This window comes from Musa acuminata, chromosome BXJ1-10 (genome assembly GCF_036884655.1).
Source record: "Musa acuminata AAA Group cultivar baxijiao chromosome BXJ1-10, Cavendish_Baxijiao_AAA, whole genome shotgun sequence".
Lineage (NCBI taxonomy): Eukaryota > Viridiplantae > Streptophyta > Magnoliopsida > Zingiberales > Musaceae > Musa > Musa acuminata.
Window position 1 is genome coordinate 27,598,522 of NC_088336.1, and position 27,844 is coordinate 27,626,365.

Consider the following 27,844-nt stretch of genomic DNA (forward strand, 5'->3'; position numbering starts at 1 on the left):
CTCTTTACACAACGGATCCGTGGCGCAATGGTAGCGCGTCTGACTCCAGATCAGAAGGTTGCGTGTTCGATTCACGTCGGGTTCAAATCTCGTTTTTAGTTGAATTGTTAGTTTGCACTTAGGCCTCGTTTTATTTTCCTTTTTGAATTGTAATCATGGTTTATTCCTGGTCATGTTTCTTCCCTGGTTATATGTGCCAGAGAGCCATGGCATGGCTAAATGAGAGTGACAAACCTTTGTTCGCCTGGTTCATCCAAGGCAGGCAACGGCGTTTCTTTCATCACAGGTGATCAGTGGGCTCCACCTTCTGAGCCAACACCATGGCTCAAAAGAAGCACGACATGACATCCATATGACCCTAAAGGTCACGACCTCGCTCGAAGCCCACACGGGATCGGGGCTAACGATCGCGTATGCCAAAACTGAAGTCTTTATTCTCCTGATTCGGCCAAGACAGGCAACTGCATTTCTTCGTCGATGATATATGGGCTCCACCTTGTTAACTGATACTATGGATTGACCCAAAATCTTACAGCTTGTCTCAACTAATACATGGGATCGAGCCAACCCGGCCCATTACACTGGGAAATGGAGACAAACCGGACCATTCCGAACCCAACTCGCCTTCTAGCAAAAGAAAACCCGATCTCACGACTGTCTCGACCGGTTCTCGATGGGCTCGATCAAGGAAGTGAAGGTGGAGAACGGGGCCACCGCGGAGGCCTCGAATGGCGCCGCCGCTCCTCCATCTTCCGGCCAGGCTGAAAACCCTGCAAACAGGGGCAGGTCGAGGTCGACGGTGGCGCTGCCGCTGGAAGTGTGAGCCCACGACTATGAGTACCAGTGAATCAAAGATATATGGTGAATCAAAGATGGTTTGGTTTGTGCCAGTGGGTGGATTGCTGACTCTTGAGGGCATGAGACACATAGTAAGTCAAACATATGCCATTTGATCTAGAATAGGTGCTTGTCCACTTACGCGTAGGATTTCATTTCATTGAGTCTGTCTTGTGGTTTTTTTCATTCTTTTCATGTAGAATAATTTATTTTGTGGTACATTTCTTTTTGCCCATGTTTAGTACATTGGAGAAAATATAGCAATTTATAACAGAAGTAAAATAATAAAAGATGACATAAGTTCAAGAACGTGTAGCTGGCCTTTGTTTTGGGAGTTACTTTGGACATTGTGAGCTTACATATCAAAATGTGAATATGTTGAACAATAAATTTCTTTCAATGGTATAAATACTTAGCAATTGGGCTACGTGTTTATGCTATGTCCTCAGCATAGGTGCTTATGGTTCCATGGGGTCAATGATCCCATTACTACAAAAGAGGTTCTACATAAAGTTTATTTAACTTTCTAATGAAAAAAAAAGATAGTTACAAGAGGAAATAACTGGGTATTTGTTAATCCAGGACATGGTATGATATAAATTCCTTCTATCTGCTTGCTCACATGATGAAATGATAATTTCATGGATGTAACTTTTAAATAGCCAAACAGTAAAAAAGAAGAGAGAAGAGAGAAAAGCTTCCACCTGGCATATTGATTCCATTATCTTGGAGCTGCTGTGAGATTTGAGTATCTGTATCCTCTAGTTTTCAGTTGCCATACTAGCATCTTGCCACCTGAACTTTTTTCCGTGAGTCAACGATCTTGGAGTCTACAATAATATAGTGTTTATCTTGTTGACTATTATTATTTATATCTTATCTTATTTCTTGTGATTCCATGCAATGTGTTCTAAGGCTTGTTGACTTCTCACACATGTTCTTTCCACTTTGTAGTGTAAATGTGACCATAAGCATCCTCCAGGTGATGAGATATACAGAAGTGGATCCCTTTCTATGTTTGAGGTGAGCTTCATATTCTCCTGTCCATGTATTGCTTTCAGTGGATTTGATCTACGCTAAAGCAATGTGCTTCTCTGTCCTTTCCCTTTTTGATGATTAATGCTTGCTTGTATGACAAGTTTGTTGAAGATAAGTAGTGCTTACTGGATTTGCCTGCCAATATGATCAACTTTCTTGTACAATTCATTCTTTCAGAAATCTTACTCCTTTTTTTCTTCTCATCTCTATCCTCTTCCAATGTTAACAGTGTTGCGTGAAATAGGTGTTGCTCTAATAGAAGTTTCTCTGCAGGTTGATGGCAAGAAGAACAAGGTTTATGGGCAGAATCTTTGTTATTTGGCTAAATTGTTTCTTGACCACAAGACCCTTTATTATGATGTTGATTTATTTCTTTTCTATGTTCTTTGTGATTGTGATGATCGAGGTTGCCACATGGTTGGTTATTTCTCAAAGGTACCATTCTTGATGGTCTTTTTCTTTTGAAAATGTTAAAGTTTATATGCCTTATTGACACATTTGAAACCACTGCTACTTATTCTTTCACAATGTATAATAAGCCATTTCATATGCTGAGGTTCTTGTTAATTCATCAGCAAGTGTAAGAGTTCTCACTTATTATGTCACGATATTGCAGTAGTATTTCATAATTATTGACACTATTTGATATAGCATTATTTTTGTTGTTTTTTTATTAATTTTTTGACCTGTTGGTTTGCTGATGTAACATATATTCACTTTTTCTGATGAAGTTGGATCCCTGTCCGTCATTCAATTTGCTTTCTGACAAGTTCATTTTGCAATGCTGCTGCAGTTCAGAAAGTCTATAGAAAACTCAAATTAGATGATTCAAGCAATAACTTCCTTGTGGCCAGAGTTGTTTGACTTCAGCTGGCTCAAATATGTCATTGAGTAGGATACCTAGGGTGGTTTTTGGATAAAGAATCTGAATTGAGAATATGCTAACTTGGACTCGGCAAACACTACGTGGTCTTCATTACCTTAAAATTATTGAAACACAGTTATTTGAAGAGATGCCATAATGAGTAACTAGCTGATCTGAAGGTTGATGACAATATAGGAGTGTCACATTTTGGAGTTACAACTTGTATCATACTGTATATGCCCAAAAAGAATGAGCTACACATTTGAGTGTTCGGAGTATCAATAGGAGAGAGAAATAATTTATAGGCCAAAATGTAAGATTATTTTGATGAGACTTGAACCTTATACACTTTTGTAAAGGATTGACCTTGTGGTAGCGACAAGGCTCACACTTTACAGTAAACATATCATATGGGTGACAATCATTTTTATGGAAACAAACCAAAACTTGTAAACTGTCCTTTTCTGCTGCTTTATCATCTTTATTATTCTGAACACAGTTATCCATCAAATGGCATTTTAAAATCCTTTTTTTTCGTTACTCAGGAAAAACATTCAGAGGAATCATACAATTTGGCATGCATTCTAACTCTTCCTCCTTACCAGAGGAAAGGATATGGAAGTTTCTAATTGCTTTCTGTAAGCTTCCTATCTTTCCCTCTTGTATTGTTTTTAAGAATCTGTTTATAAAGTTTGTAAATAGTGGTGGCCTAGTTGCATAGACCTCCTCTGCATGAACTAGTCTGGTGGTTCTGAGAAGAGGGTAGGTTCATATATCCTTTTTATTACAACTTCTCTAGTTTAGTTCCAGTCATTGAATATTCTTAAGACGGTGGATGGTGGATGGTGGATGCTACAATGAATTTTTTGGATTTACTCACGAGGTAGTAAGACGGTGGCATTTGAAGATTCCATTTGTTTGTGATGGTATGACGATGCTTTTGTCAATACATAGTTCAAAATGTTTACAGTGGCATTGATCGAGTTAATGTGGTGATATGATAGTTTGTACTGGTGATGGAATGATTTTGTCAATCGGATAATGATTTCATGATTCTGCATAACGTCATGATGCTTTTGTTTCTCTTGATATGGATAATGAATATTTGATGAAAGAATAGTTGTTACGTGGGATGGTGATTTAAGTGTGCAAGACGTGACATGACTGTGGAAATGTAGGTAAAAGTTTATCTTGCCACTTAGGCCTGAACTGCATAGGCAAAATCCAGCCAGTCTTGCCCATGTTTGGTTGATATATATTATAATGTTTTGTCGAACTTTTGCTTGGAATCCTATTAGGCATGGAAAAAGTTAGTTTTGTTTATAATGTAATGCATTTAATCTATTTTTTATATCTAGTGTACTGATGATGGTTCTCCTAATCAATTTTAAATCTTGAACAACTTATGAGCTTTCAAAGGAGGAGGGTAAAGTTGGAACCCCAGAGCGACCACTATCTGATCTTGGACTGTTGAGCTATAGAGGGTATTGGACTAGGGTTCTTCTAGACATCTTTAAAAAGCACAAGGGCAACATCTCCATCAAGGTTAGTGTCCATCTCCATCTCTGTTCTTACCCAGTATCTGATGTGTTCTTAATTCCATGCGTTTATCAGGGCTGAACTTGTCTTCTTTTTTTTCTTCCTGATAACTGCATTCAGTGACCTCTTTGTACTACTGAACTTTTCACTCACCGAGGAAATGTTTCCTATTTGTCTATGCAATTTTTGTTTCATGTACATGTCTATCTTGAGTGACAGAATGGGACTCTTATTCTAGGCAGGAGCTCCGTAGATGTCATCCTTACATGTTAATACCGAAGAGAGAGAACATCTCCATCTGAAGTTCTGCTGTCTTTAATAAGCTAAAACATTTTATTAAGAAAAGCAAATTCAATTCATAAACATGGACAGTTGCAAAGGTATTAGGAGGGGAGACCCTAGTGAAAGTAGCTTTCCATTGATCTGTTACGTTTATCTAATACTTGCAAGTGTGATTTATCAACAGGAACTCAGCGACATGACAGCGATTAAACCTGATGACATTTTGAGCACTCTACAGAATCTTGACTTGATACAGTATAGGAAGGGACAACATGTCATATATGCTGTCCTCAAGGTCCTGGATTGCCACCTTAAGGCTGCTGGACGTGGAGGTTTGGAAGTTGATGTTAGTAAACTGATTTGGGCTCCTTATAAAGAACAAGGTTGATCATCATGTATGAAAACTCAGGACTAAAGATTCGCGATCAGGTATGTATCTCAGGACTATGTGATACTTTTCCGAAAGAATTCAAGTGTTGGACTCCACTTTATTATTTTCTGTATTCACAGTATTTTTCTCAAATTGCAAGTTGTCTCGACCATTTTGTATGAGATGTTATGAATCTTGATTTAACATAGCTTATTAGGACTTGATACAGTATAGGAAGGGACAACGTGTCATATGTGCTAGACCTCAAGGTCCTGGATCGCCACCTTAAGGCTGCCGGACGCGGAGGTTTGGAAGTTGATGTTAGTAAACTGATTTGGACTCCTTATAAAGAACAAGGTTGATCATCATGTATGAAAACTCAGGACTAAAGATTCACGATCAGCGGATCAGGTATGTATCTCAGGACTATGTGATACTTTTCCGAAAGAATTCCAGTGTTGGACTCCACTTTATTATTTTCTGTATTCACAGTATTTTTATCGAATTGCAAGTTGTCTCGACCATTTTGTATGAGATGTTATGAATCTTGATTTAGCATAGCTATATTAGGTCTCATCGTTCATAGCTAAATCTAGATGAATCTTTATTTATACCTTTTTTTCTCGGCACCATTAATCCTAATTGTCTTGTGAATTGTCACAGCATAGAGAGAAATCTAGAACCTGCACACTGGGGGTAGAGGATTAAAAGAATCATGATACTTGAATATCAATCAATCTTTATTTTAGCTTGTGTAAAAGTGCTGCATTGTATAGTAGAAATGCAGTCATTTATAATTCTTATAGAAAAATTGACTTTTGAAGAAGCTTAAGAATTTAGAATACCTTCCAGCCATCACATGCTTTGTTATTATCTGAGAAGTAGCAATATTAGCAGTATGAAAAGTGCTCTTGTTGGTGAAGAGGAGGGACAAAGCAGGAGTAACATAGGGTTGACCTGAATCGGTTCACTGATCTGAACCGGGATTCAATGAACCGGTTTTTTGAATCGGTTCAGAGAAGTAAAAAAAAAAGGTTAGAATATGAGAATAAAATTAAGTTTTGTTTAAAAAAAATATTTTTTAATAGAGGAGCAGAGATAAATCAACTAGTGGGAAGAGGATTTGAGTGGATATGTAATTATAAAATGCTTTGAGTGTGTGGTAAATAATAGATGAAAATTATGTTTTAAATGTATATTATTCATTCAATATTATTATAAATTTATCCTTAGTGTTTATTTTAAAATAATATAATGTAATCTTACAAAAGAATTCATATGACCATATGATATTATGATGTATATATAATAGATAAAAATAATAAATAAATATAATTTTATTTTATAAGTAATTTTATGATTTTAGATAATGCCATATGATATTTTAAGAATTAAAAAAGTTATATTAGCATCCCACAAAATACTAAATATGATTTTTTTAAAAAAAATAAATTAAATATCAAAGTACATTTAAAATATATGTATTATTGTGTTCAATTCTTCCCGTCTCTGTCGTGCCAATCCATTTCAAATGTGTTCCACACCCACTGTCATCCACCGCTCCAGCCAATTACTTGTGTGGGAGTAGCGTTCCATTCCTCCCGTCCCCGTCATTCCAATCCACACCGCTTTCCTGCAGCTCACATGAAACTTCGCCCTCTTCCGCCCGACTCTGAGGCGGTCTACGTAGACTTTTCGAGCTCGGATCGACAGTGATGACCGTGGACTTGACTTGTGACAGAACGGGCGAGTAATTCTCGAACGGAATTCCCCGAATTCTCCTCTACTGGTCATCCTTTGCCACTCCCAATTCTACGTTTGGAAGAGACAACGGGGAAAAGTCAAACGCGGACGATTAATTAATTAGGTTCGGTTAGACGGGGTCTCGATTCACGATCAGGAACAGTATAGCATTACCCGGTCAAATAAATAGCCCCTTCAAGAACAAGAGGTAGCTACCGTGTCAACATCCAAGCAAGCACTGTTGTTTGTCTTCCTTATCATCGAGGAGAGATCGTTTGGTAGCGTCACTTTTAGATCCTCCTATTCCATCCTCACATTTCTTCTTCATGCCCCCACGAGCACTTTCTTCCACCTTTGGTCCATATGTTTGATTATAGAAGAAGAAAGAAAGTAAACAACGTGCCATAAATAAAATAAACCCTCGATTCAAATCTAATCATCTAAATACTACACATAGCCAACTATTTGATTTTTATAGTTAATTGCTGTTGATGTATGTACTAAACAGTCGACCCCAAGTCAGCGCTTGGAACAACGGCACACGACACGCATCACATCCTCCTCGTCTGATCGCACGTGGTTTGACCGAGCCGACGTTGCATGGTCCCACCCTGTCCTCTGGCCACCGGTCCCACCGACTATACACATTGTGTGCTTCAGAATCTCCATTCGAATTGCATGCCATATGATAACATCAATCAGAGGACTTCGGTATCCGTCGGACACGATTACACCTCCGCCTTCTCTTTGGTCAACGCTAAAGTCTTTCGCAAAGAAAGGACAGATATGTAAAAGTGCCTATTTCCTTTCCCCCCACCTTATCCTCGGTCAACGCTAAAGGCGTCCACAAGCAAAGGATGTGTGGATTGCCTGCACCGGCATGACCGCCAGACAGGCACTTTCTTATCCTCATTGGTTGGATGAATCGGTCCCCGCCCGTTGTCGTTTCCCTGTTTGGTTCTCGACCGGAACACAGGATCCGCAACCCCAAGCTTGGGCACCACCGTCTCAGTCTCCGAGCACTTGCAGCGGTATTCTATTTTGTCTGGGATTTTTCATATTCATCCCTCTAAAATTCAATTTCTCTTATATATTTCAAAAATAAAAAATAAAATTGTATATACCTTTATAATTAATAATATTCTCATCTGATTATTAACTGAAATCCTTTCCTTTCCACAATAATATAATGATATTATTCGTCCGAGACAATGACCGGACCTTATTCGCCTCACTCGTATAAAAATACGTTACAAATCCGGAATGTGTTAATCAAGACGATGTAAAAAATGATAGTTTTGTAGAGTACTTAAAATATTAATGAAATAGATAGAAAAAGGTCGATGTATTTGTCTCAACAACATTTATGCCTTATAAAAAATATAAGTAACATAAAAATATCAAGAACATTTTTATCATAATTTTATATTATTTTAATCTAATTTAACCAATATTAATTATATTTAGAAGAATAATTACAAATGAGTTTTCGTTATATAAAGGAGCACAAATAACACATTAATATCGGTATGTAAAAAATATATAATTTTCGAAGTTTTTGAGGATTGATATGTAAAAAGATCTAGTGGGAAGTAGATTATTATATCCTCTCTCTCTGTCTCTCTCTCTCTCCACGGAGAATACCAGACGGGAGAGGCGGAAAGAAGCAAATCCATCGCCAAAAGCGGAAGATTCGAATCATCTTTTAGATCTCTTCCGATCCCTCTGTCGTCGGCTACCGCTTTCTCTCGGTGGTCGTCCGTGGAGCAACGGCGGGGGATTGGAGGTTTGTGCGGGGTGTCTCTTTCTTTCCCCTTTCTTGTTCTAGTTTCCGGAGAGGGGTTCGTGCGGTCCTGAAGAGAGTAGGAGGAGGATGGCGGCCGCGGTGAGGAAGGCCATGGCGCGGTGGTTCTTGTGGTTCGTCCTCGTCTGTAGTCCCCTCGGCAGAGTTCTTGCTAACACGGAAGGTATGCTCTCTTCCTTTCCTCGCTCGATTGGGAGCTACTGGTTTCGTTGTCCCAAGTTTTTTGGAGCCGTGGGGGTTCCTGTGGTGTCTCATGGTATACCGGAGCTACTGGTTGGTTGTCCCAAGTTTTGCGCTTTCCTTTTGCTTCGTAACGGGCTAGTGGTACTTGTATAGGTAGCATCGCCTTTTGGATCGAGGATAAGGCATGGCTAGAGTCGGTTAAATCTTTAAAATTGGATTCGGCCTCTTTCCGATATCGATGTTTTCTGTTCTTAGTACTAGGGTGATCATTTGGATCGGTAGCAATTATATCGAACGCCAATTTAAAGGGTTTTGCTTTGCTTTCCGAATTAGTTCTTCTTACTTCGTCTAATAAAGAAAAATCTTTTTTTGTCAAGTGAAAATTGGGCGTGGACTCAAAATATAATTTGTTGATTGGCATCGCGAAAGATACTTTTCATAAGTGTTGTGGGATTTAATGGTTTCTACCGGAAGAAAGATTCTGTGAGATTATGGCGTTAGTGCTTTTCGTATGGCCATGCATCTTGATTGGGATTGGTGTTAGATATGCTGGTCAACTAGGAATCACTAGTGATGGTGAACGTGTGACCAGTTGGTCCAGAAGCTAAGCTCCAACCTGAAAAAAGCATGATTAAATTATGCGTTATAGATGTATTCATAGTCCACAAAAGAAAATATTTCATATCAAGGACTGATATCTAAGGCACCTCGTGGGTCAATAAATATTGAGATCTTTGATGTGTGCCTTCCATTTGAACGGTTCATTATGCTAGTGATGCAGCTAAATCAGATACTTATATAGCTATTACTGCTCATTTCCTCTTCATTTCTAGTGTAAATTCAACTTTCATTAAAAAAATTATGAAAAATAGTACGGAATTATTAATGAGAAGTCAGGGTATGGGACATTTACGGTTCTATTATTTTAATTCCAGTAATAAATTGATCTGCATTTTTTCTATTTCTATGTGACTCTTTGTAGCAATTACTGCACCATCAATATTGCCTAAGTTTTGTATTAAATCTTCAGAGAATCAATGTGAACAGGTGATGCTTTGAACAGTCTTAAGACCAGCTTAATCGATCCAAATAATGTGCTGCAGAGCTGGGACCCGACTTTGGTCAATCCGTGCACATGGTTCCATGTTACTTGTGACAACGATAACAATGTCATAAGAGTGTAAGAGAGCATGCCTCTTGTGCTTATTGTGTGAGATTAAGCAACTTGTTAACCCTAATCTTGCATCTTCTTTCTTTCTTTCTCTGTGTAAAGGAAACTAATCGTGCATATTTACTTGCAGCGATCTTGGAAACGCAGACTTATCTGGAAATTTGGTTCCCCAACTTGGTTTGTTGAAGAAGTTGCAATATCTGTAAGTTCTCCATGAAGCAAATCGATTAGCATTTTAAGTATGCTGTTTAAGACCTGAATATTTCTTCATTTTTAATGCCAAAGAAAAGATATATATTAGCATTTTGAAGTATGCTATTTAGGACCTGAATATGTTCTTTTAGTTTTGATCCTATGATACTGTTAAAAAGAGCAATGATGGATATAATCTGCACAGTACTACTATATGCTGGATCACCATTCTGATCCTAGTATTTATTGTTGCAATGTCTATGAAGCTTTTTTCATGGTTCTCCTTTTTCTCCTTGTTTTAGAACTTACACCATGAAGTCAGATTAGTTTATCTCTATTGAGTGGGACATTCTGGGTCTTTATAGAAAAATTACCATCAAAGTGTATGAACTCATGTTTTATGTTCTTCTTTGTTGCATTGTGTGGACTGAAATATATATATTTATATATATATATTTATTTGTTGTTGATGATTTTCTGGTTCATGTTCTTTATCCGCCCATGCATATGAATTAAGCACTTGAATTAATATGAAATGCTTAGTTATAGAGGCTACTCCTCATTCCTTTGGTTATTTCAGAGTGATGGTTGATGTGTTTACTGGTCTGTTAATGCTTCCTTGCATGAATTTTATGCTGCTTTTGAGCTTGCCAGGACTTGTATGTGTTCATGTTTATATATATTGCAGTTGGTATTTGTCTCTTCATTATTAGAACAAAAATGGGAACGCTATTTATACACTTTGTAGGATCAAATGTAGATGGTGGTATATGAAGGCTATAATCAAGTGATAGTATTGTTTGTTTATATATATTTTTTGTTGTGTTTACAAGAGGGCGGCCCTTAATACAACGGTAAGATTGCTCCTTTGCGACCTGAGAGACCAGGGTTTGAGTCACAGAGACATCCTCCTTATAAATATTTAAAGGCAAGACTATGTACATTGACCCCCCTTGACCCTGCATTGGAGGGAGCCTCGTGTACTGGGTACATCCTTTGTTTGCAAGAGTGAATTTTATTACTTTGATTTGTTGGACTAGCTTGTTGAAAGATTATCTTTATGGATATATCCTTTGCGACTTGAGAGACCATGGTTTGAGTCACGGAAATAGCCTCTTTATAAATATTTAAAGGCAATGCTGTGTACATTGACCCCCCCTTGACCCCGCATTGGCGGGAATCTCGTGTACTGGATACACCCCTTGTTTGCAAGAGTGAATTTTATTATTTTGATTTGTTGGACTAGCTTGTTGAAAGATTATCTTCATGGGTGCATCCTTTGCGACCTAAGAGACCAGGGTTTGAGTCATAGAAATAGCCTCTTTATAAATATTTAAAGGCAAAACTGTGTACATTGACCCCCCTTGACCCTGCGTTGGCGGGAGCCTTGTGTACTGGGTACGCCCCTTGTTTGCAAGAGTGAATTTTATTACTTTGATTTGTTGGACTAGCTTGTTGAAAGATTATCTTCATGGGTGCATCCTCAAGTTTTCATAACTTGGATTCCCCTATGCTAGAAAGCGATATTAATAACTGATGCATTGTGGACAAACAGCCCGAAAAAACAAGTTTTACAACAGATTTTTTTTGGTGAAATATACGTGAGAATCTGGACCATTAAATGTGACTCAAATGGCTTTTGTAATTGTGTTGTTATTTAAAAATGGAACTGTTATAGTAAGAATCATATTCTCTACCGAGAACATATTCATGCGTTCAGTTGGTGCTTTTAGCTACTGAATTGTGGTACTGACATTTAGGGAATCTGTATTTCCAATTTCAGGGAACTTTACAGTAACAATATTAATGGCACGATTCCTAGCGACCTTGGAAATCTGACGAATCTGGTGAGCTTGGATCTGTACCTAAACAAATTCACCGGTGAAATACCTGATTCGTTGGGGAACCTAAAGAATCTGCGTTTCCTGTATGCCCTTTCCTATCCCTTACACTAAATTATCTCCTTTCTTCCTTCTTTTTGCTTTTGCATCTTGTAGTTCTATTCCACATGCATATTAGACAAAAGCACTTTTGTGGAGCATTATTTATTTGATTTTGCAATGCCAAATTTCTAAGTCTCGTTTCCTGAATTGTTTTTTTAAAATCAAATTGTGTTGGCTCCTTCTAGCAGATCTTTGCATAATATATTCATGTCCCTGTTATATCTGATCATTGGTTATTCTTTAAAGTGACAAATTCTACAACATTCACACGGTGCATTTTTTGTATTTTTTGGGATTTGGCTTAAGAGCCTAATATTGAGAGTAGTATGCATGCTACTTTAGGTATATGTTGTTGGGTTAGGGGTGTTCAACTTTTCAGGAAAATTAGTGTATTGTAACATGATTGTTGGGACTGAATTTATTTGGAGAAAGATTTAGGCACTCTAGTTATATGTCAAGTTGTATCTAAAGTTTAATTGAAAAAGTATTTCCCATGTTTTCATTCGCAAAAATTGTTGTAATGTTTTCTGTATGAGGACTCGACTCTTTGTTTGTCAAACACATGAAATTTTAGTTGTAGAGATTGTGCATTAAAACAGGTTCATGAAAATGAAGTGTATTCATGAGTATTGTGTTGAGATAGGTTTCTTAGAATTGCAAGTTGTATTTTTGTCAATTTGTTGCAACTGATAGAAGCGACACATGAATTTTATGAGGCACTTAGTGTACCTTGCCTGCTGGTGGTGTTACTTTCTTCTTGTTTCTCTCTTTTTTTGGTGTTACTTTCTTCTTGTTTCTCTCTTTTTTTTCTTTGTAATTTCTTACACCACTATTGCCCATAATTTCTGTTGCTAGAAACTCAGTAGCAGATCACTCAAAACCTTTGATTGGTCATCCTTTAATCTGTGAAATTTTATGCCGGATGTTAGCTTGATGAACAGTCATTAAATTTACAATATTTTTTTTGTTCTTTTTAACTTTGTAAGTTACATTTTTCTTATTCTTGAATTTCTTGTCCAAGGATAGTCGGCTTAACAATAATAGTCTTTCGGGTCACATTCCTGGATCTTTGACCACCGTAAATGCTCTTCAAGTTCTGTAAGTTGATGTAGTCTGTGTAAACAATTTATGCCTACTGTGTTATTTTAATTGCTAATATAAGATGAATTTTTTTGTTAATAAACATGTAGAGATTTATCAAACAACGGGCTGTCTGGAGAAGTTCCATCGAATGGATCATTCTCGCAATTCACTCCCATCAGGTGCTTTGCAGTTTTAGCTATTTTCTTAACATTTTGGTTTTGCTATTACCTTGATATTGTCATTACAAATCATATTTGTTTGATCTGCAGTTTTCAAAATAACGCTGGATTATGTGGCCCGGGTGCTTCAAAAGCCTGTCCTAATTCGCCTCCATTATCTCCACCACCTCCATTTGTTCCACCGCCACCTTCATCCGGAGGTAATTCTCTTTGTTGTTTCTTCCTTGAAGCTTGTTAAAGTGAATTTGATCGTACTGTGAAACAAAACTATTATATATGTTATATTTTCTTTTCGAAAATAGAGATCATTGTATTAGCTCAAAATGAGAAAACAAGAGTTGCTCTGCTTGTTAGAGCACAAAATATTACTCAACTCAAGAGGCGTACTTTGCCTCCAAAGCCGGGAAGTGCCAGAAATTTTTTGCTTTCGAAGCCAACCAGTTAGCACAATTGTTGGCTTCTCTATAAACATGAGATATATTGGAGTCCTCAAAACATAATATTAAGTTCCAAATAGATCTAACACAGTTTAGAATATGCCATGGAGGTTCTTCTTATTTGTTCATTGCTCTAGCAAGAGTCATATCATCCACCTCAACTCGAAGTTTGATGCCTTCACCTGTTGCAGGTTGAGTCCTTCAAAGACAACAATTGCTTCATTGTATTTCCTGCCACCCTTCTCAATGTATTTGCATCCTGTGATTAGACAAGCACTATCCCCCAATCTTATCAGGAAGCCAGCCCCTCCCTTTCTGTGAATTTGCACAAAAAAGCCTCATTAGAATTCAATTCATGCCATCTATTAGCGGATCTATTCCAGTGCATGAAAACATGACTTGTCCTAGGGTTATCCCCTTAAAATTTAGTCAAGAGTCTATGATTCATCACCGGACCATAAATCTTCGCAAAAATAGCAAATAGACTGGTTTGAGATACTGATCGTTACAGGCCCTTCCAGATCAACCACAGGCCATAAGCAATAATGGCTCTTAGCAGCCATGCACACTCCCTAGTAAGAGATTGCCCGTCACTCATGCATGCCCCATTAACCCAATCTATAAAGAAGTCAAGTTCCAGCTTCTGCTCTAGAAGTGACCAAACCCTCCCAGCAAACTGACATGAGAAGAAGATATGGATTTGATCATCTTCCGACCAATTACAAAGGAAAGAAGCATGAGGCCTCACAATGCCATATCTAGCAAGTCGAACAGTGGTCCGATGCCTCTAATGGAGGAGTTTCTAGCAGAAAACAAGTGTTCTATTAATAGCAGGTATTTTCCACAAGTGAGCCATATAGATTGACTATTAGGCAGACCTCTCACCAACTCATTATTTGGTTATAGGCCTGTTTGGTAGATGGTTGCCCCTTCTGATCAGGTGGCTGAACAATTTTGTCCTCACTAGGGGAACTAGGTAAGTCAATGCTCTGGATTAAGGTAGCTGAAGTGGGTCCAAATGTATGCAAAACAAGATCATACATCCATTGTCCATTACAAATAAAGTAAGATAAAGAGGCATCAGCAGAGCAATCTGATATAAAAGTAGGTAATTTTCAAATTGATAAGAATCTCAAAAGCCAACGATCACTGAAAACATTTATATCAGAGCCATTCCCAATAACATATGAGAAATAGGTATTAAATTGGCTTAAGGCTTTAATGAAAAGCTTCCAAGATCGACTGCAATTGTTAGGAAAGTCTTTAGTCCAAGGAGAGACCCTATCATATTTAGTATTCACCACCTCTAAGGAAATACCTGTACCATGATACAAGTAAGCATGGAGTCTCTGAACCTGCAAAGCATAGGCCACAGCATTTATATCCCTAATACCAAGACCCCCATCATGTTCGGGTTTAATGATAGAATCCCAAGCAATATAAAGCATACTCTTGGAGTTTGTCACCCTTTGACCCAAGGTTTTTAATTTCGAATGATACCGCTCGTACCGGACGGTACATACTGGGCGGTACGTATCGGTCCACCAGCAGATCGGTACATGGATCACCTGCTACCAGGCGGTACCATCAATGGGGGTTGTTTTCGTCCCGTTACCATGCGAAATCGATCAGTGACGGTTGATTTCGACCGTCGCCGCCCATTACGGGACAGTATTAGTCGAGGGAGAAGGAACAAGAGGGGAAAAAAAAGGGAGAACCTGAAAATCCGTCGTTGCCCTCCCTCGACGGACGTCGCAAATGAGATGTCGCCTTCTCATCTGAGATGACGAGGCCTTGGCGTCGTTGGCGACTTCTCCTCATCCGCGCGGGGAGAAGACGTAGCCAAGGCTTAACGGGGAGAAGAAACGAGGTGATGTCACCCTTATTTTTATTTTTTTAAATTATTATTATTATTATTATTAATATATATATATATATATATATATATACGAGCGGTATGTCAAAGCGTACTACTCGGTATACTCGTACCGTATCATACTGAGCTGAGCTCAATACTCTGGTACGGTAGGAAATTGGGAATCTTGCTTTGACCAAAAAAAATCTATATCAGATTTCTAAATGGAGCTGGTAACTTTCTTAGGCAACCACATCACATTCAAGCCAAGCACCTGGGAAGCCAATAAAAGTGAATTTATCAAGGTAATCTTCCTGGCTTGAGAAAGAGTGAATCCAGCCCATTTACTTATTCTATTGTTAATCTGCTGCCAGGATTCATCATAAGCACAGGGAGTCTATCAAGGGCAACTAGAGCTCCTAGGTACCTAAATGGGAATTTCCCTTCTTTGATGTTACAAATTTACAGATTTCAGAAACATTATTCTAGAAGTGGCATGAGGGAAGAAGATATATTTTTTAAGGATCGTGCTTCATGAGTTCTTCTTCTTCTTCTTTTTTCCCATACAACCACATTATCTTTTATTAATGAAAAAAATCCCTACTATATAGTTTCGTCCACAACATCCTCATTAAATTGGATAAGCCCTTTTGCCTTTAGATAGTTCCCGAAGAAAAGGCATCTTATCTAAATATTTAAAGTTTTGTACAAGATTATCATTTTTCAGTTGTTTTCCTTCTCTTGCTCTTTATCTATTCCTCAATCATCACCTTCTTCACGTACTGCCAGTCTTGCTTGCCTCATCTTCCTTCTTGACTGCACCACCCCAGGCTACCATCCTTCAACTGCCCACTAGTGCTGCTTCCCATCGCCTGCCATTGCCATCATCCACTAATTGTAGCCAATCCTACAGTCCTACCTCCACCATACTCCTTTTGACACACTGCTATTATACATTTCCTTCACACGAAATAAATAATCCTATGATCAGAAATGAAAGAAAGGATGGTTTAATATACATAGTTGACTTATCACCAGAAATATGAGTTAAACATTTTGGATTACATCATAAGGCCCACTAGTATGTTGCTCAGATCATGACAAATGGGATTAGAGTAACTATGTCAAGCACTTTGTGTGAGTTCAGATGGATTGAGATGATTTACATGTATACTTGAAATTGTTGTGCTTTGGTTGGTTTGGTGTTGGAATCAAGGTTTTTAATCTCGTATTATACCAGTGTACCGAAATTTGCTCAGTATAGTACGGTACCAACGTACCGAGCAATACACCTAAAATAGGCATAAATCCCCCCAAAAATACCTGAAATATTAAAAAAAGAGTTGCATGTTTTAGCTGAAAATGATATTTAAATTTTTAAAAAATGGAGTCATTAGAAAAGAGTTAACTAATGACTCAACCTCAAAAGCTGAAATCTATGGTTCATCCTATCATAAACTGATTTTTCCTCACAATAATTCCTGCATGTTTGAACTGAAAATGATATTTAAATTTATAAATCTGAAGTATTGGACAATGACTTGCATCATATCAGCGATTTAAAAAGGCGCTCAGGCGCTCGCCTAGGCGCTCGGGCAAGGCGAGGCGAGGCCCGAGCGCCTCGCTAATCTTCCAGGCAACGCGCTTCAAAGAGGCGCTGCCTGGGCGCTCGCTCGAGCCCAGGCGCTTAGCGCTTCGGGCGAGCGCCTGGGTTAACCAAGGCAACCGAACCAGGATTTTAGGTCTGGTTCGGTCTCCGGTGGTTAGTTGGTTCAATCGAACCAACTAAAACCGATATCAGTGACAACCCAACCTTAACCCTCGTTGCCGCTGCCACTCCCAATCCCGATCCCGCTGCTTGCCGCTGTCGCTGCTTACAAACGCTACCGCTATCACCGCTCGCGCCTCCCGCTGCTCGCCGCTCCTGCTCCCGCTGTCGCTGCTCGCAAACACTGTCGCCGATCGCGCCTCCCGCTGCTCGCCGCTCTTGCTCCTACTCCCATTGCTCGCCGTTGTCGCTGCTCGCAAACGCTGCCGTTGTCGCCGCTCCTGCTCCCGCTCTCGCTGCTCGCCGCTGTTGCTACTCGCAAACGCTGCCGCTGTCGCCGCTCGCGCCTCCCGCTGCTTGTCGCTCCTGCTCCCGCTCCAGCTCCTGCTCCCTCTGCCGCTGTCGCCGCTCGCGCCTCCTGCTGCTCGCCGCTCCTGCTCCCGCTCCCGCTGCTCACTGCTGTCGTCGCTCGCCGCTGTCGCCGCTCGCCGCCGCTGCTTCCTCTTTTCTTAGTCATCAGGCTCTGCACCCCCTTACACTTCCTTCTCCTTCTGTTAACAGCATACAGTATACTGTTAATATTGTTAGGTTTATTTAAAATTATTAATTTTTAATATTGTTAATAGATTTTTTTTTAATTTAATAGCATATTTTTAATTTAAAATTTTAAATAATTATATTTATTAATTATATTATATATTTTTATATTTTAGCGCCTCGCTTCGCTCGGGCGAGCGCCTAGCGCCTCGGGCGTTTTTGGACCTTAGTGTCTTTTGGCGCCTAGCGCTTTTTAAATCACTGCATCATATTATCTTTCTGAAATCATTGTTAAGACAATTTTATGTACTGTTTCTAGAATTTCAGCAGCTTTATGCTTTTATTTCAATTCAATTAGTTGCAGTAATCCTCTTTGAGACTACATCAACACTTGTTCTATGTCAAATTGCTACCAAAAATTCCTGATTTAACAAGTAATTCTAACAATCAACATCAAAAGCTGAAATCTATAGTACCGCCTGGTACAAGTCGGTAACGATCGAAATTTTGACCGTTACCGCCTAGTACAGCCCTATATCAACTTATACGGGGCCAAAAACCTACCGGGCAGTCCACGTGCCGGTCTGCTGATGGATCAATACGTATCGCCTGTACCGAGTGGTACGGTATGAAATTAAAAACCCTTGGCCTGTACCGAGTGGTACGGTACCACTCTGTACCGAGTGGTACCGAGTGGATCAATGTCACGACCTTAGCTGGAATTGCCTAAGGCGTGAGGCACCCTTGCGGCCAAAGACGCGAACTTAGCTTGCGTTGCCTAAGTCGCGGGTCACCCTCGTTGCAAAGACGCGAACTTAGCTTGCGTTGCCTAAGTCGCGCTTTGCCCTTGCGATCTTGCTCCGCAAGGATCAGCCACTTTGTAACCTCTCGCAGGTCCCGAAGGACCTGTAAAAGAGAAAGAAAGTTAGATCGAAAGAACGAGCAACGGACAAGTCCCGAAGTCTCGCGAAAAGGGAAGCTTTACAAGCAAATCGTCGAACACCTTGTGTGCACAAGAGAAAAGAGGGAGAGGGAGAAAAACAAGGCTTTCAAGGATGAACGAACAGCTGCAAGCCCACAAACAGTCGCTCACCTGGTCCCGGACGCAACACCAAGTTCCCGTAAAGGTCACATGCGAACTTGCGAAAGAGTGTTCAACGCCCGGTATATAACCGAAGCCCCATCCAGCCATGTGCCACCCGGGGGGTTCCTGGGGTCTGAGCTGGCTGACATTTTGGTGAGCGGAGGCAGCACTCCGCTCACCTCCCGCGGCACGCGAAAACGGAGCCGTTTTGGGTTGTTTTGGGGCTGTTTTGCTCGGTTTGGTGAACGGTCGCTTTGCAACGCTGCAGCTTGTTCGAACTTACATATTTACAAGCAAAATGACCCAAAACCATAAGAAAACATGCTGTCAAGCAGCTGTACATGCGGGTGTGAGCGACGAACGGTTCGTTGAACGGAGTTGTTGCGGGTGCGCGACGACCGTTCGTGACATTCTCCCCCACTTAAACTGTCGACGCCCTCGTCGACGCTTGTTGGTAGTTGTTGATGACTTCTTCATGTCGCAGGGCGTCTTCAGGCTCCCAACTGGCTTCAGTTCGGGGAAGCTTTCGCCACTTCACCAAGTACTCTGTCTGCTCTGCTCCGTTGGGTAGCTTTATCTTGCGATCCGCCAGAATGGTTTCCACTCGCTTCTCGTAGGAGGCTGTGATGGGAGGTAGCCGAGTTGGAATACTTCGAGAAGCATCTTGCGGATCCGAATGGTAGGCCTTCAGGTTGCTGGCGTGAAGAACGTTGTGAATTTTGAACCACGCCGGCAGCTGCAACTTGTAAGAAACATTGCCTACTCTGCTGATAATTGGGAAGGGCCCTTCATACTTACGCACCAATCCTTTGTGGACTCTTTTCCTGAAGAATTGGAGTGATGCTGGTTGGAGCTTTACCAACACCAAATCGCCAACTTTGAACTCTTGTGGTCGCCTTCCCAAGTCTGCCCACTTCTTCATCCGTTTTGCCGCCTTCTCCAAGTAAGCCCGCGCAATATCGGCATTTCGATGCCACTCCTTTGCGAAATGGTAGGCTGATGGACTACTCTCAGTATAACCAATTGCCATAGTGTGCGGAGTCGACGGTTGTTGTCCTGTGATAATTTCGAAGGGGCTCTTGTTGGATGCAGAGCTCCGCTGCAAGTTGTAGGAGAATTGGGCGATGTCCAACAGCTTCACCCAATCTCGTTGATTGGCACTCACGTAGTGCCGGAGATACTGCTCTAAGAGCGAATTTATTCTTTCAGTTTGACCATCCGTCTGGGGGTGGAGGCTTGTAGAGAAGTATAACTTTGACCCCAACAATTTGAATAGCTCGGTCCAGAATCGTCCCAGGAACCGAGCGTCTCGATCACTAACAATATTGTGTGGGACTCCCCAATACTTCACTACACCCTTCATCATCAGTCTGGCCGCCTCTTCAGCTGAACAGTGTAGGGGAGCAGCAATGAAAGTTGCATACTTTGAAAACCGATCGACCACCACAAGTATCGATCCAAGTCCCCCTACAGGCGGCAAGCTAGATATGAAGTCTAAGGAAATGCTCTCCCATGGCCTTTCTGGTACAGGCAACGGCTCCAAAAGTCCCACCGGCTTCCGTTGCTCCACCTTGTCTTGTTGGCAAGTAAGGCATGTTCGAACATACTCCTCCACATCAATCCCCATCTTTGGCCAGTAGAAGGCCCTCTCCACGAGAGCCAATGTTCTGTGAATGTCGGGATGTCCAGCCCAAAGGGAATCGTGACACTCTTTCAAGAGTTCACGCCTTAAATTGTCCACTCGGGGAACATAAACTCTATTCCCTTTTGTGTAAACAAGTCCCTCCTGGACCCAAAATCGTCGTGCCTTGCCTTCTTTGATGAGCTGCATCAGGATAACTGCCTGGGGATCACTATACAGTCCATCTCTGATTCGAGAAAGGAAGTTGGAATGTAACTGACTTGTTTGGCCTCTGCCCTCCAGTTGTGCAGCATTCACGCACTCCATCTTCCGACTCAGCGCATCGGCCACGACATTCGCCTTCCCGGGCTTGTATTCCATTGCCATATCAAATTCAGCCAGGAAGTCCTGCCACCGTGCTTGCTTTGGGGAGAGCTTCTTCTGAGTTTGGAAATAACTCAGGGCGATGTTGTCTGTCCTCAGCACAAATCGCGACCCGAGGAGGTAGTGCCGCCAAACTCGTAGGCAGTGGATCACCGCTGTCATCTCCTTCTCATGCACTGGATACCGCCTCTCGGTCTCGTTGAGTTTGCGGCTCTCGTAGGTCACCGGATGACCTTCTTGCATGAGTACTCCACCAATAGCAAAGTCCGAAGCATCGGTATGGACTTCAAAGGGCTCTCCATAGTTTGGCAATTTGAGCACTGGTTCTTCCAGAACAGCAGCCTTCAGATCTTGGAATGCTATCTCACATTTGTCAGACCACTTCCAAGGCTGCTCCTTCTTCAGCAACTCCGTCAGTGGGGTTGCCCGCTTCGAATATCCTGAAATGAAGCGTCGATAGTAGTTGACGAATCCAAGGAAGGATCTCAACTCTGGCACCTTCTTTGGAGTTCGCCATTCCGCAACTGCTTGCACCTTCGACTTGTCCATCCGAATGGAGCCATCACCGATTCGATGCCCTAAGAATAGGATCTCAGTTTGAGCAAAGTAGCATTTCTCCCTTTTTACGAACAAAGTGTTCTCCCTGAGAACCTTGAAAATCGTCCGAAGGTGCTTGACGTGCTCCTCGAGCGTTTGGCTGTAGACGACGATATCGTCCAAGTAGACGACCACGAACTTATCCAAATACTCCTTGAATAGTTGGTTCATGAGAGTACAGAATGTGGCCGGAGCGTTGGTTAAGCCGAAAGGCATCACCAAGAACTCAAACGCTCCATACCTGGTCACACAGGTAGTCTTCGCTTCGTCGCCTTCAGCAATGCGCACCTGCCAATACCCCGACCGAAGGTCGAGTTTTGAGAAATACTTGGCCTTGCCCAGTTGGTCGAACAAGTCCGCGATGAGCGGGATGGGATACTTGTTCTTCACCGTTACTTTGTTGAGGGCTCGATAGTCGACGCATAATCGGAGGCTCCCATCTTGTTTCTTCTGGAAGAGAACTGGAGCTCCGAAAGATGCTTTTGAGCTGCGGATGAGACCACCGCTTAGCAGTTCACCTAACTGCTTCCTGAGTTCGGCCAACTCTGGTGGAGGCATGCGGTAGGGTGGTCTTGCTGGAGGCTTCACTCCTGGCTCCAACTCGATACTGTGATCCACGCCTCTGCGTGGAGGGAGAGTCTTCGGCAACTCGGGTGGCATAACATCTTTGAACTCTTTTAGGACATTCGCCACCACGGCAGGTTCTTGAATGGCCTCCTCGTTGAGTGGCTCTAGCTTCATAGCAGCCACGAATGTCAACTCGCCTTTTCGCACCCCTTTCTTCAATTGTAATGCCGAGATGTGTTGGGGCTCCTTGGTTCCTCTCCGAGAGATGGGAACCACGCAGGGATCATCGCCTCCCATCATACATAGGGAATTCAAGAATGGCATCGGCACCAACTTCGTCGCGTGCATAAACTCCATTCCAAGAATCACTTGGAAGTCGTCTAGTGGCACGGCCATCATGTTGGTGTTTCCGCTCCAAGTCCCGATTCTGATGAGAACTCCCTTCGCCAACCCGGAGATTCGCCTGGCCTCCGAGTTCACTGCTTTCATTCGGCTTGGGCTCTTCTCCAAGGTCAACCCAAGTCGCTGTGCTTCACGATCGGCTATGAAGTTGTGGGTAGCGCCCGTTTCCACCATTGCACGGGTTGTTTGGCCATTCAGCTTAATGTCCACATACATTAGCTCGCTGCTTCCTGCTTTTTGTGCCTTCGTCTTCATGTTCTCCCCCACTTGACCCCGCATAGCGTTCAACAGACGCATTGCTCCCATTCGGGGTCCTTGCGACTCCTCATCGTCGCTGCTGGATTCTGAACTGCTTGAGCTAAGGGCAACAGTTTTGCCCTTGTCCGATCGGGGAGGGTGGATGGAAGCCGTCAACGCATTGAGTGCCTGTTTTTGTGGGCACTCCCTTACCATGTGCAGTCCTCCGCACAAGAAGCATCCTCCCGGTTTTGAGGCCTTGCCTTTCGGGTTCGGCCCTTTGTGGGAGCTCTTCTTCTTTTGTTCGCCCCCGAGCTCCTTCCCTCGAGAATGTTTTGGAGGGCGATTGCTTGAAGATTGTTTCCTTCTCGCTGGGTCTTCAGAGGAAACGAAGTCGGTGAGCCTTTCTGCAGCTGCAATTGCCCCGACCACGTCGGTAACATTCCTTCGATTCAGCTCCTGTTGAGCCCATGGTTTCAAACCATCAAGGAAGCTAAACAACTTGTCCTTTTCGGACATGTCCTGTATGTCCAGCATTAGTGCAGAAAACTGCTTCACATAGTCTCGGATGGTGGTACTTTGGCGGAGTTGTCTCAACTTCCTTCTTGCGACGAACTCTGTGTTCTCCGGTAGGAACTGAGTTCTCAACTCCCGCTTCAAGTCCTCCCATGTGTCGACTCGACACCGACCTTGTTGGATCTCTTCCCAACGAGTTCGCCACCAAAGTTTCGCATCTCCGTTCAGATACATTGTTGCTATTGAAACTTTGGTATCTTCAGAATCGGGCCTCGTAGCTCGGAAGTATTGCTCCATGTCGAACAGAAAGTTCTCGAGCTCCTTGGCATCTCTGGCCCCTCCGTATCCATGGGGCTCAGGTGCCCTCAAGTTTTGTGGCGGTGCAACGCGGGTGTTGCCTCCTCCCGCATTTAGCGTTCTTGTGAGCATAGCCACCTTCGTCGTGAGTTCCGCCACAACATCTTGTAAGTGCTGCACGGAGTCCTTGGTGTCATCGGACAGTCGGTCGACTAGGGCCTCGACCTTGTCGATCCTGGACTCCGCTTCCTCTTGCGAGCTCTCTACCCCAACAAGTCTTTGTTGGCCATGGTAGAGTTCCTCCATGCTCGCTTCCAGAACATCCAGGCGGGTTTCCGCCGTCGTGAGTCTCTCCTTATGACTCTTTTTTCCAGTTAGCGCACCAGATTGCGCTTCCTCCGCTCGCGGAGAGTTGCCAACTTCTCGCTCATCCTGTTCACTGCCGCGATCCTCGTGAGCGGCTCCAACAGCATGAGAGCGAGTGTGCACATGCAGCCCACTTGCGGCTGCTTGGGGCAAGGTTCCGGCTTGCCCCGTCTTGCTTGATTCGCCACGATGCTTTGCCATGGCGAAGTTGCGAAGTTCGTTCGCTGTTCGATCGAAGAGCTTGCCCGCTCTGATACCACAATGTCACGACCTTAGCTGGAATTGCCTAAGGCGTGAGGCACCCTTGCGGCCAAAGACGCGAACTTAGCTTGCGTTGCCTAAGTCGCGGGTCACCCTCGTTGCAAAGACGCGAACTTAGCTTGCGTTGCCTAAGTCGCGCTTTGCCCTTGCGATCTTGCTCCGCAAGGATCAGCCACTTTGTAACCTCTCGCAGGTCCCGAAGGACCTGTAAAAGAGAAAGAAAGTTAGATCGAAAGAACGAGCAACGGACAAGTCCCGAAGTCTCGCGAAAAGGGAAGCTTTACAAGCAAATCGTCGAACACCTTGTGTGCACAAGAGAAAAGAGGGAGAGGGAGAAAAACAAGGCTTTCAAGGATGAACGAACAGCTGCAAGCCCACAAACAGCCGCTCACCTGGTCCCGGACGCAACACCAAGTTCCCGTAAAGGTCACGTGCGAACTTGCGAAAGAGTGTTCAACGCCCGGTATATAACCGAAGCCCCATCCAGCCATGTGCCACCCGGGGGGTTCCTGGGGTCTGAGCTGGCTGACATTTTGGTGAGCGGAGGCAGCACTCCGCTCACCTCCCGCGGCACGCGAAAACGGAGCCGTTTTGGGCTGTTTTGGGGCTGTTTTGCTCGGTTTGGTGAACGGTCGCTTTGCAACGCTGCAGCTTGTTCGAACTTACATATTTACAAGCAAAATGACCCAAAACCATAAGAAAACATGCTGTCAAGCAGCTGTACATGCGGGTGTGAGCGACGAACGGTTCGTTGAACGGAGTTGTTGCGGGTGCGCGACGACCGTTCGTGACAGAGTGGTACGGTATGAAATTAAAAACCCTGGTTGGAATCCTAATGCACTTCAATCTATGGATTACTTGACATTTTGTATTATGAGTAGGTAAAATTTCTTACCTGCATCGGGCCCATGGTACCCACTGGTGACTTTTTGTTCTAAATATGGTTATCCATTGAAAGCATTCTTTTCAAGTTTTCATAAAGAATTCATGGTACATGTCAGCTTTGGCCTAGGCTACATGAAAAATAAAAAATCATGAGTGGAGATTTAAAAGCTTGTTACTTGTCATTTTAACAGGAAGTAGTGCCTCCAGCATTGCAGCGATTGCTGGTGGGGTTGCTGCAGGTGCTGCCTTGCTGTTTGCTGCACCTGCTATTGGTTTTGCCTGGTGGCGTCGTCGCAAGCCACAAGAACATTTCTTTGATGTGCCTGGTTAGTTATTAATGTTGTTTTATGTATTGTTTACATGTTTGTAGTACTTAATTTTTCCAGGGATTTCTATGCAGCTGAAGAGGATCCAGAAGTTCATTTGGGCCAGCTTAAAAGGTTTTCTCTCCGAGAATTACAAGTTGCAACTGATAGTTTCAGTAACAAGAACATTTTAGGCAGAGGTGGATTTGGGAAAGTCTATAAAGGACGGCTTGCGGATGGTTCACTTGTAGCTGTAAAGAGGCTAAAAGAAGAACGCACCCCAGGTGGGGAGCTTCAGTTTCAAACTGAAGTTGAGATGATTAGCATGGCTGTGCACCGTAACCTACTTAGACTTCGTGGATTTTGTATGACTCCTACTGAACGATTGCTTGTGTATCCATATATGGCTAATGGAAGTGTTGCATCATGCTTAAGAGGTACTTCTTTTCGACTGCATCGCTATTGGATTGTAAAGCATTTTCTTAATTTTAGTAATAACAATGTTTCTGTTTTTAGAATAAAAAGTAAGCCATACCAATCACAATGTTCAAACAATTAAAGAGATCTCTATTAAGGGATTTTTTTTTTAGTTATCTTAATCTCATGAGATTTTAATATTTATTTGCAGAACGTCCACCATCAGAGCCACCACTTGATTGGACAATTCGGCGGAGGGTTGCGTTGGGTGCTGCAAGGGGGCTGTCCTACTTGCATGACCATTGTGATCCAAGAATTATTCATCGTGATGTTAAAGCTGCAAATATTCTGTTGGATGAGGAGTTTGAGGCAGTTGTAGGGGATTTTGGCTTAGCCAAACTAATGGACTACAAGGATACCCATGTCACAACTGCTGTCCGTGGAACGATAGGTCATATTGCTCCAGAATACTTGTCAACAGGGAAGTCCTCTGAGAAAACTGATGTTTTTGGGTATGGAATCATGCTTCTGGAACTGATCACAGGTCAAAGAGCATTTGATCTTGCTCGGCTTGCAAATGATGATGATGTCATGTTGCTTGACTGGGTAAGTGCTGGCCATTGTTCCCATGATTCATTAAGCCATCTTTCTCTTGCACATTTACTTCAAAAATTTAAGAATCTGGAATCAGTTATTAGATTAGGATTGGTCTGGAACAGTGCACCTTATCCTAGGTTTTTTTTTTCTAGCGACTTTGGGATCTAATCATGCATGTTTTAAGGTTTCCACTATGGTCAATATCCAAGGGTGAAAATGATTAGACTGGTCATCTCTTTTGGACCCACTGGTAGAGTATATCCGCCTTTCACGCATCTAGTAGTATGTCTGCTTATTTGAGGGTAGTATAAAATCATTTGATCCATGAAGCTCAGCACTCTGAGTTGGTGAGCTACAGAGCTCTCATAAGGGATCAATAAGAACTTCATACTACATCACTAGTGCATAATTGGAAACAAAATTTGCTTAGTCATTTGTTTCTAATTTTAGTTATTTGGCTCTGTTTATGAACATAATTTGTATCAGCTTTGCTTTTCTGGTACATGGGAAGATGTTAATTAATTGATACCTGCATTGCTTCCAGGTGAAAGGTCTTCTGAAAGACAAAAAACTGGAAATGTTAGTGGATCCAGATTTGCAGAACAACTACATCGAAGCTGAAGTGGAGTCGCTTATCCAAGTTGCGCTGCTATGCACTCAGGGCTCACCATTGGAACGACCCAAGATGTCGGAGGTGGTAAGGATGCTCGAAGGAGATGGTCTTGCCGAGAGGTGGGAGGAATGGCAGAAGGTTGAAGTGGTGCGGCACGATGATTTGGCCCCGCATAATCACAACGAGTGGATTCAAGATTCCACTGACAACCTTCATCCAGTGGAACTATCTGGGCCTAGATGACCTTTACACAAAATTGACGAAAGAAACTCACTAAGGTCACGTCTCTTTATCCCATTCATGTCTCCTATAACGACATTCTGTGTCAAGTGAAATCACATTTGTATTCCTTGTTTTCTGTATATGGGAGGCATTGTATTGTTTACAGTAATTTTATTCTATGTATATTTTACTGGATGTAATGTAAATTTTTAGCCTTTGCCAAGAAGAGCTATGTATCAACATCAAGCTTTTATTAGTCACATAGAGAACCCTCGTCACAGGTTGCTTTCTTCTAGCAAAATTGCGTGCAAAAGCTCTCGTAGTAAAAATTAACCTTTCAGATCACTTTGTTTTCTCAATGACTTTTAAGAACAAATTGTGTTCTTGAAATACTTGAAGGATTAGTGGTTGTGTGTATTTGCACATTATTTTCAATTAGTTCTTCATGGATATGATCCTATTGTGTTTCTCCTCCAACATAATGAGTTGTAGAACCATTATTTCTAACTTGCTGTCACAGTGTTGGTATTTTTACTCTCTATCTCTCTCTCCATACATTATTTCTGTTTCTCCCCCCAACATCATCTCTGTTTCTCCTTCAACTTGTTATCACAAGTTAGAACCATTATTTCTACCTTGCTATTTGC

General features: G+C 42.1%; 2 protein-coding genes and 1 non-coding gene across 7 annotated transcripts; all 3 read left to right on the top strand.

The window, feature by feature from the left end:
- Positions 1-13: 13 nt before the first annotated feature.
- TRNAW-CCA (transfer RNA tryptophan (anticodon CCA)) lies at positions 14-85 on the top strand. The gene has a single exon. It is a non-coding gene; the product is annotated as a tRNA-Trp (tRNA).
- Positions 86-643: 558 nt separating this feature from the next.
- LOC135595903 (putative MYST-like histone acetyltransferase 1) lies at positions 644-5,736 on the top strand. Of its 3 annotated transcripts, XM_065087381.1 has the most exons (7): positions 645-929; positions 1,792-1,860; positions 2,149-2,310; positions 3,286-3,378; positions 4,160-4,285; positions 4,746-4,990; positions 5,161-5,732. In XM_065087381.1, exons 1-4 carry the CDS (start codon positions 729-731, stop codon positions 3,367-3,369), a joined length of 516 nt encoding a protein of 171 aa, XP_064943453.1. In that variant the 5' UTR covers positions 645-728; the 3' UTR covers positions 3,370-3,378; positions 4,160-4,285; positions 4,746-4,990; positions 5,161-5,732. The 3 variants fall into 3 exon arrangements, with proteins under 3 accessions (XP_064943454.1, XP_064943453.1, XP_064943452.1); XM_065087382.1 differs by having other exon boundaries at positions 644-929; positions 4,151-4,285; positions 4,746-5,736; XM_065087380.1 differs by having other exon boundaries at positions 4,746-5,735.
- Positions 5,737-8,312: 2,576 nt separating this feature from the next.
- LOC135595904 (LRR receptor kinase BAK1-like) lies at positions 8,313-27,423 on the top strand. Of its 3 annotated transcripts, XM_065087384.1 has the most exons (11): positions 8,313-8,641; positions 9,709-9,841; positions 9,963-10,034; positions 11,808-11,951; positions 12,994-13,065; positions 13,158-13,229; positions 13,320-13,429; positions 25,235-25,369; positions 25,444-25,785; positions 25,977-26,371; positions 26,907-27,423. In XM_065087384.1, the coding sequence occupies exons 1-11, from the start codon at positions 8,548-8,550 to the stop codon at positions 27,216-27,218; spliced, it is 1,881 nt and encodes a 626-aa protein (XP_064943456.1). In that variant the 5' UTR covers positions 8,313-8,547; the 3' UTR covers positions 27,219-27,423. The 3 variants fall into 3 exon arrangements, with proteins under 3 accessions (XP_064943456.1, XP_064943455.1, XP_064943457.1); XM_065087383.1 differs by having other exon boundaries at positions 13,158-13,429; XM_065087385.1 differs by lacking the exon at positions 8,313-8,641 and having other exon boundaries at positions 9,747-9,871; positions 13,158-13,429.
- Positions 27,424-27,844: the final 421 nt, after the last annotated feature.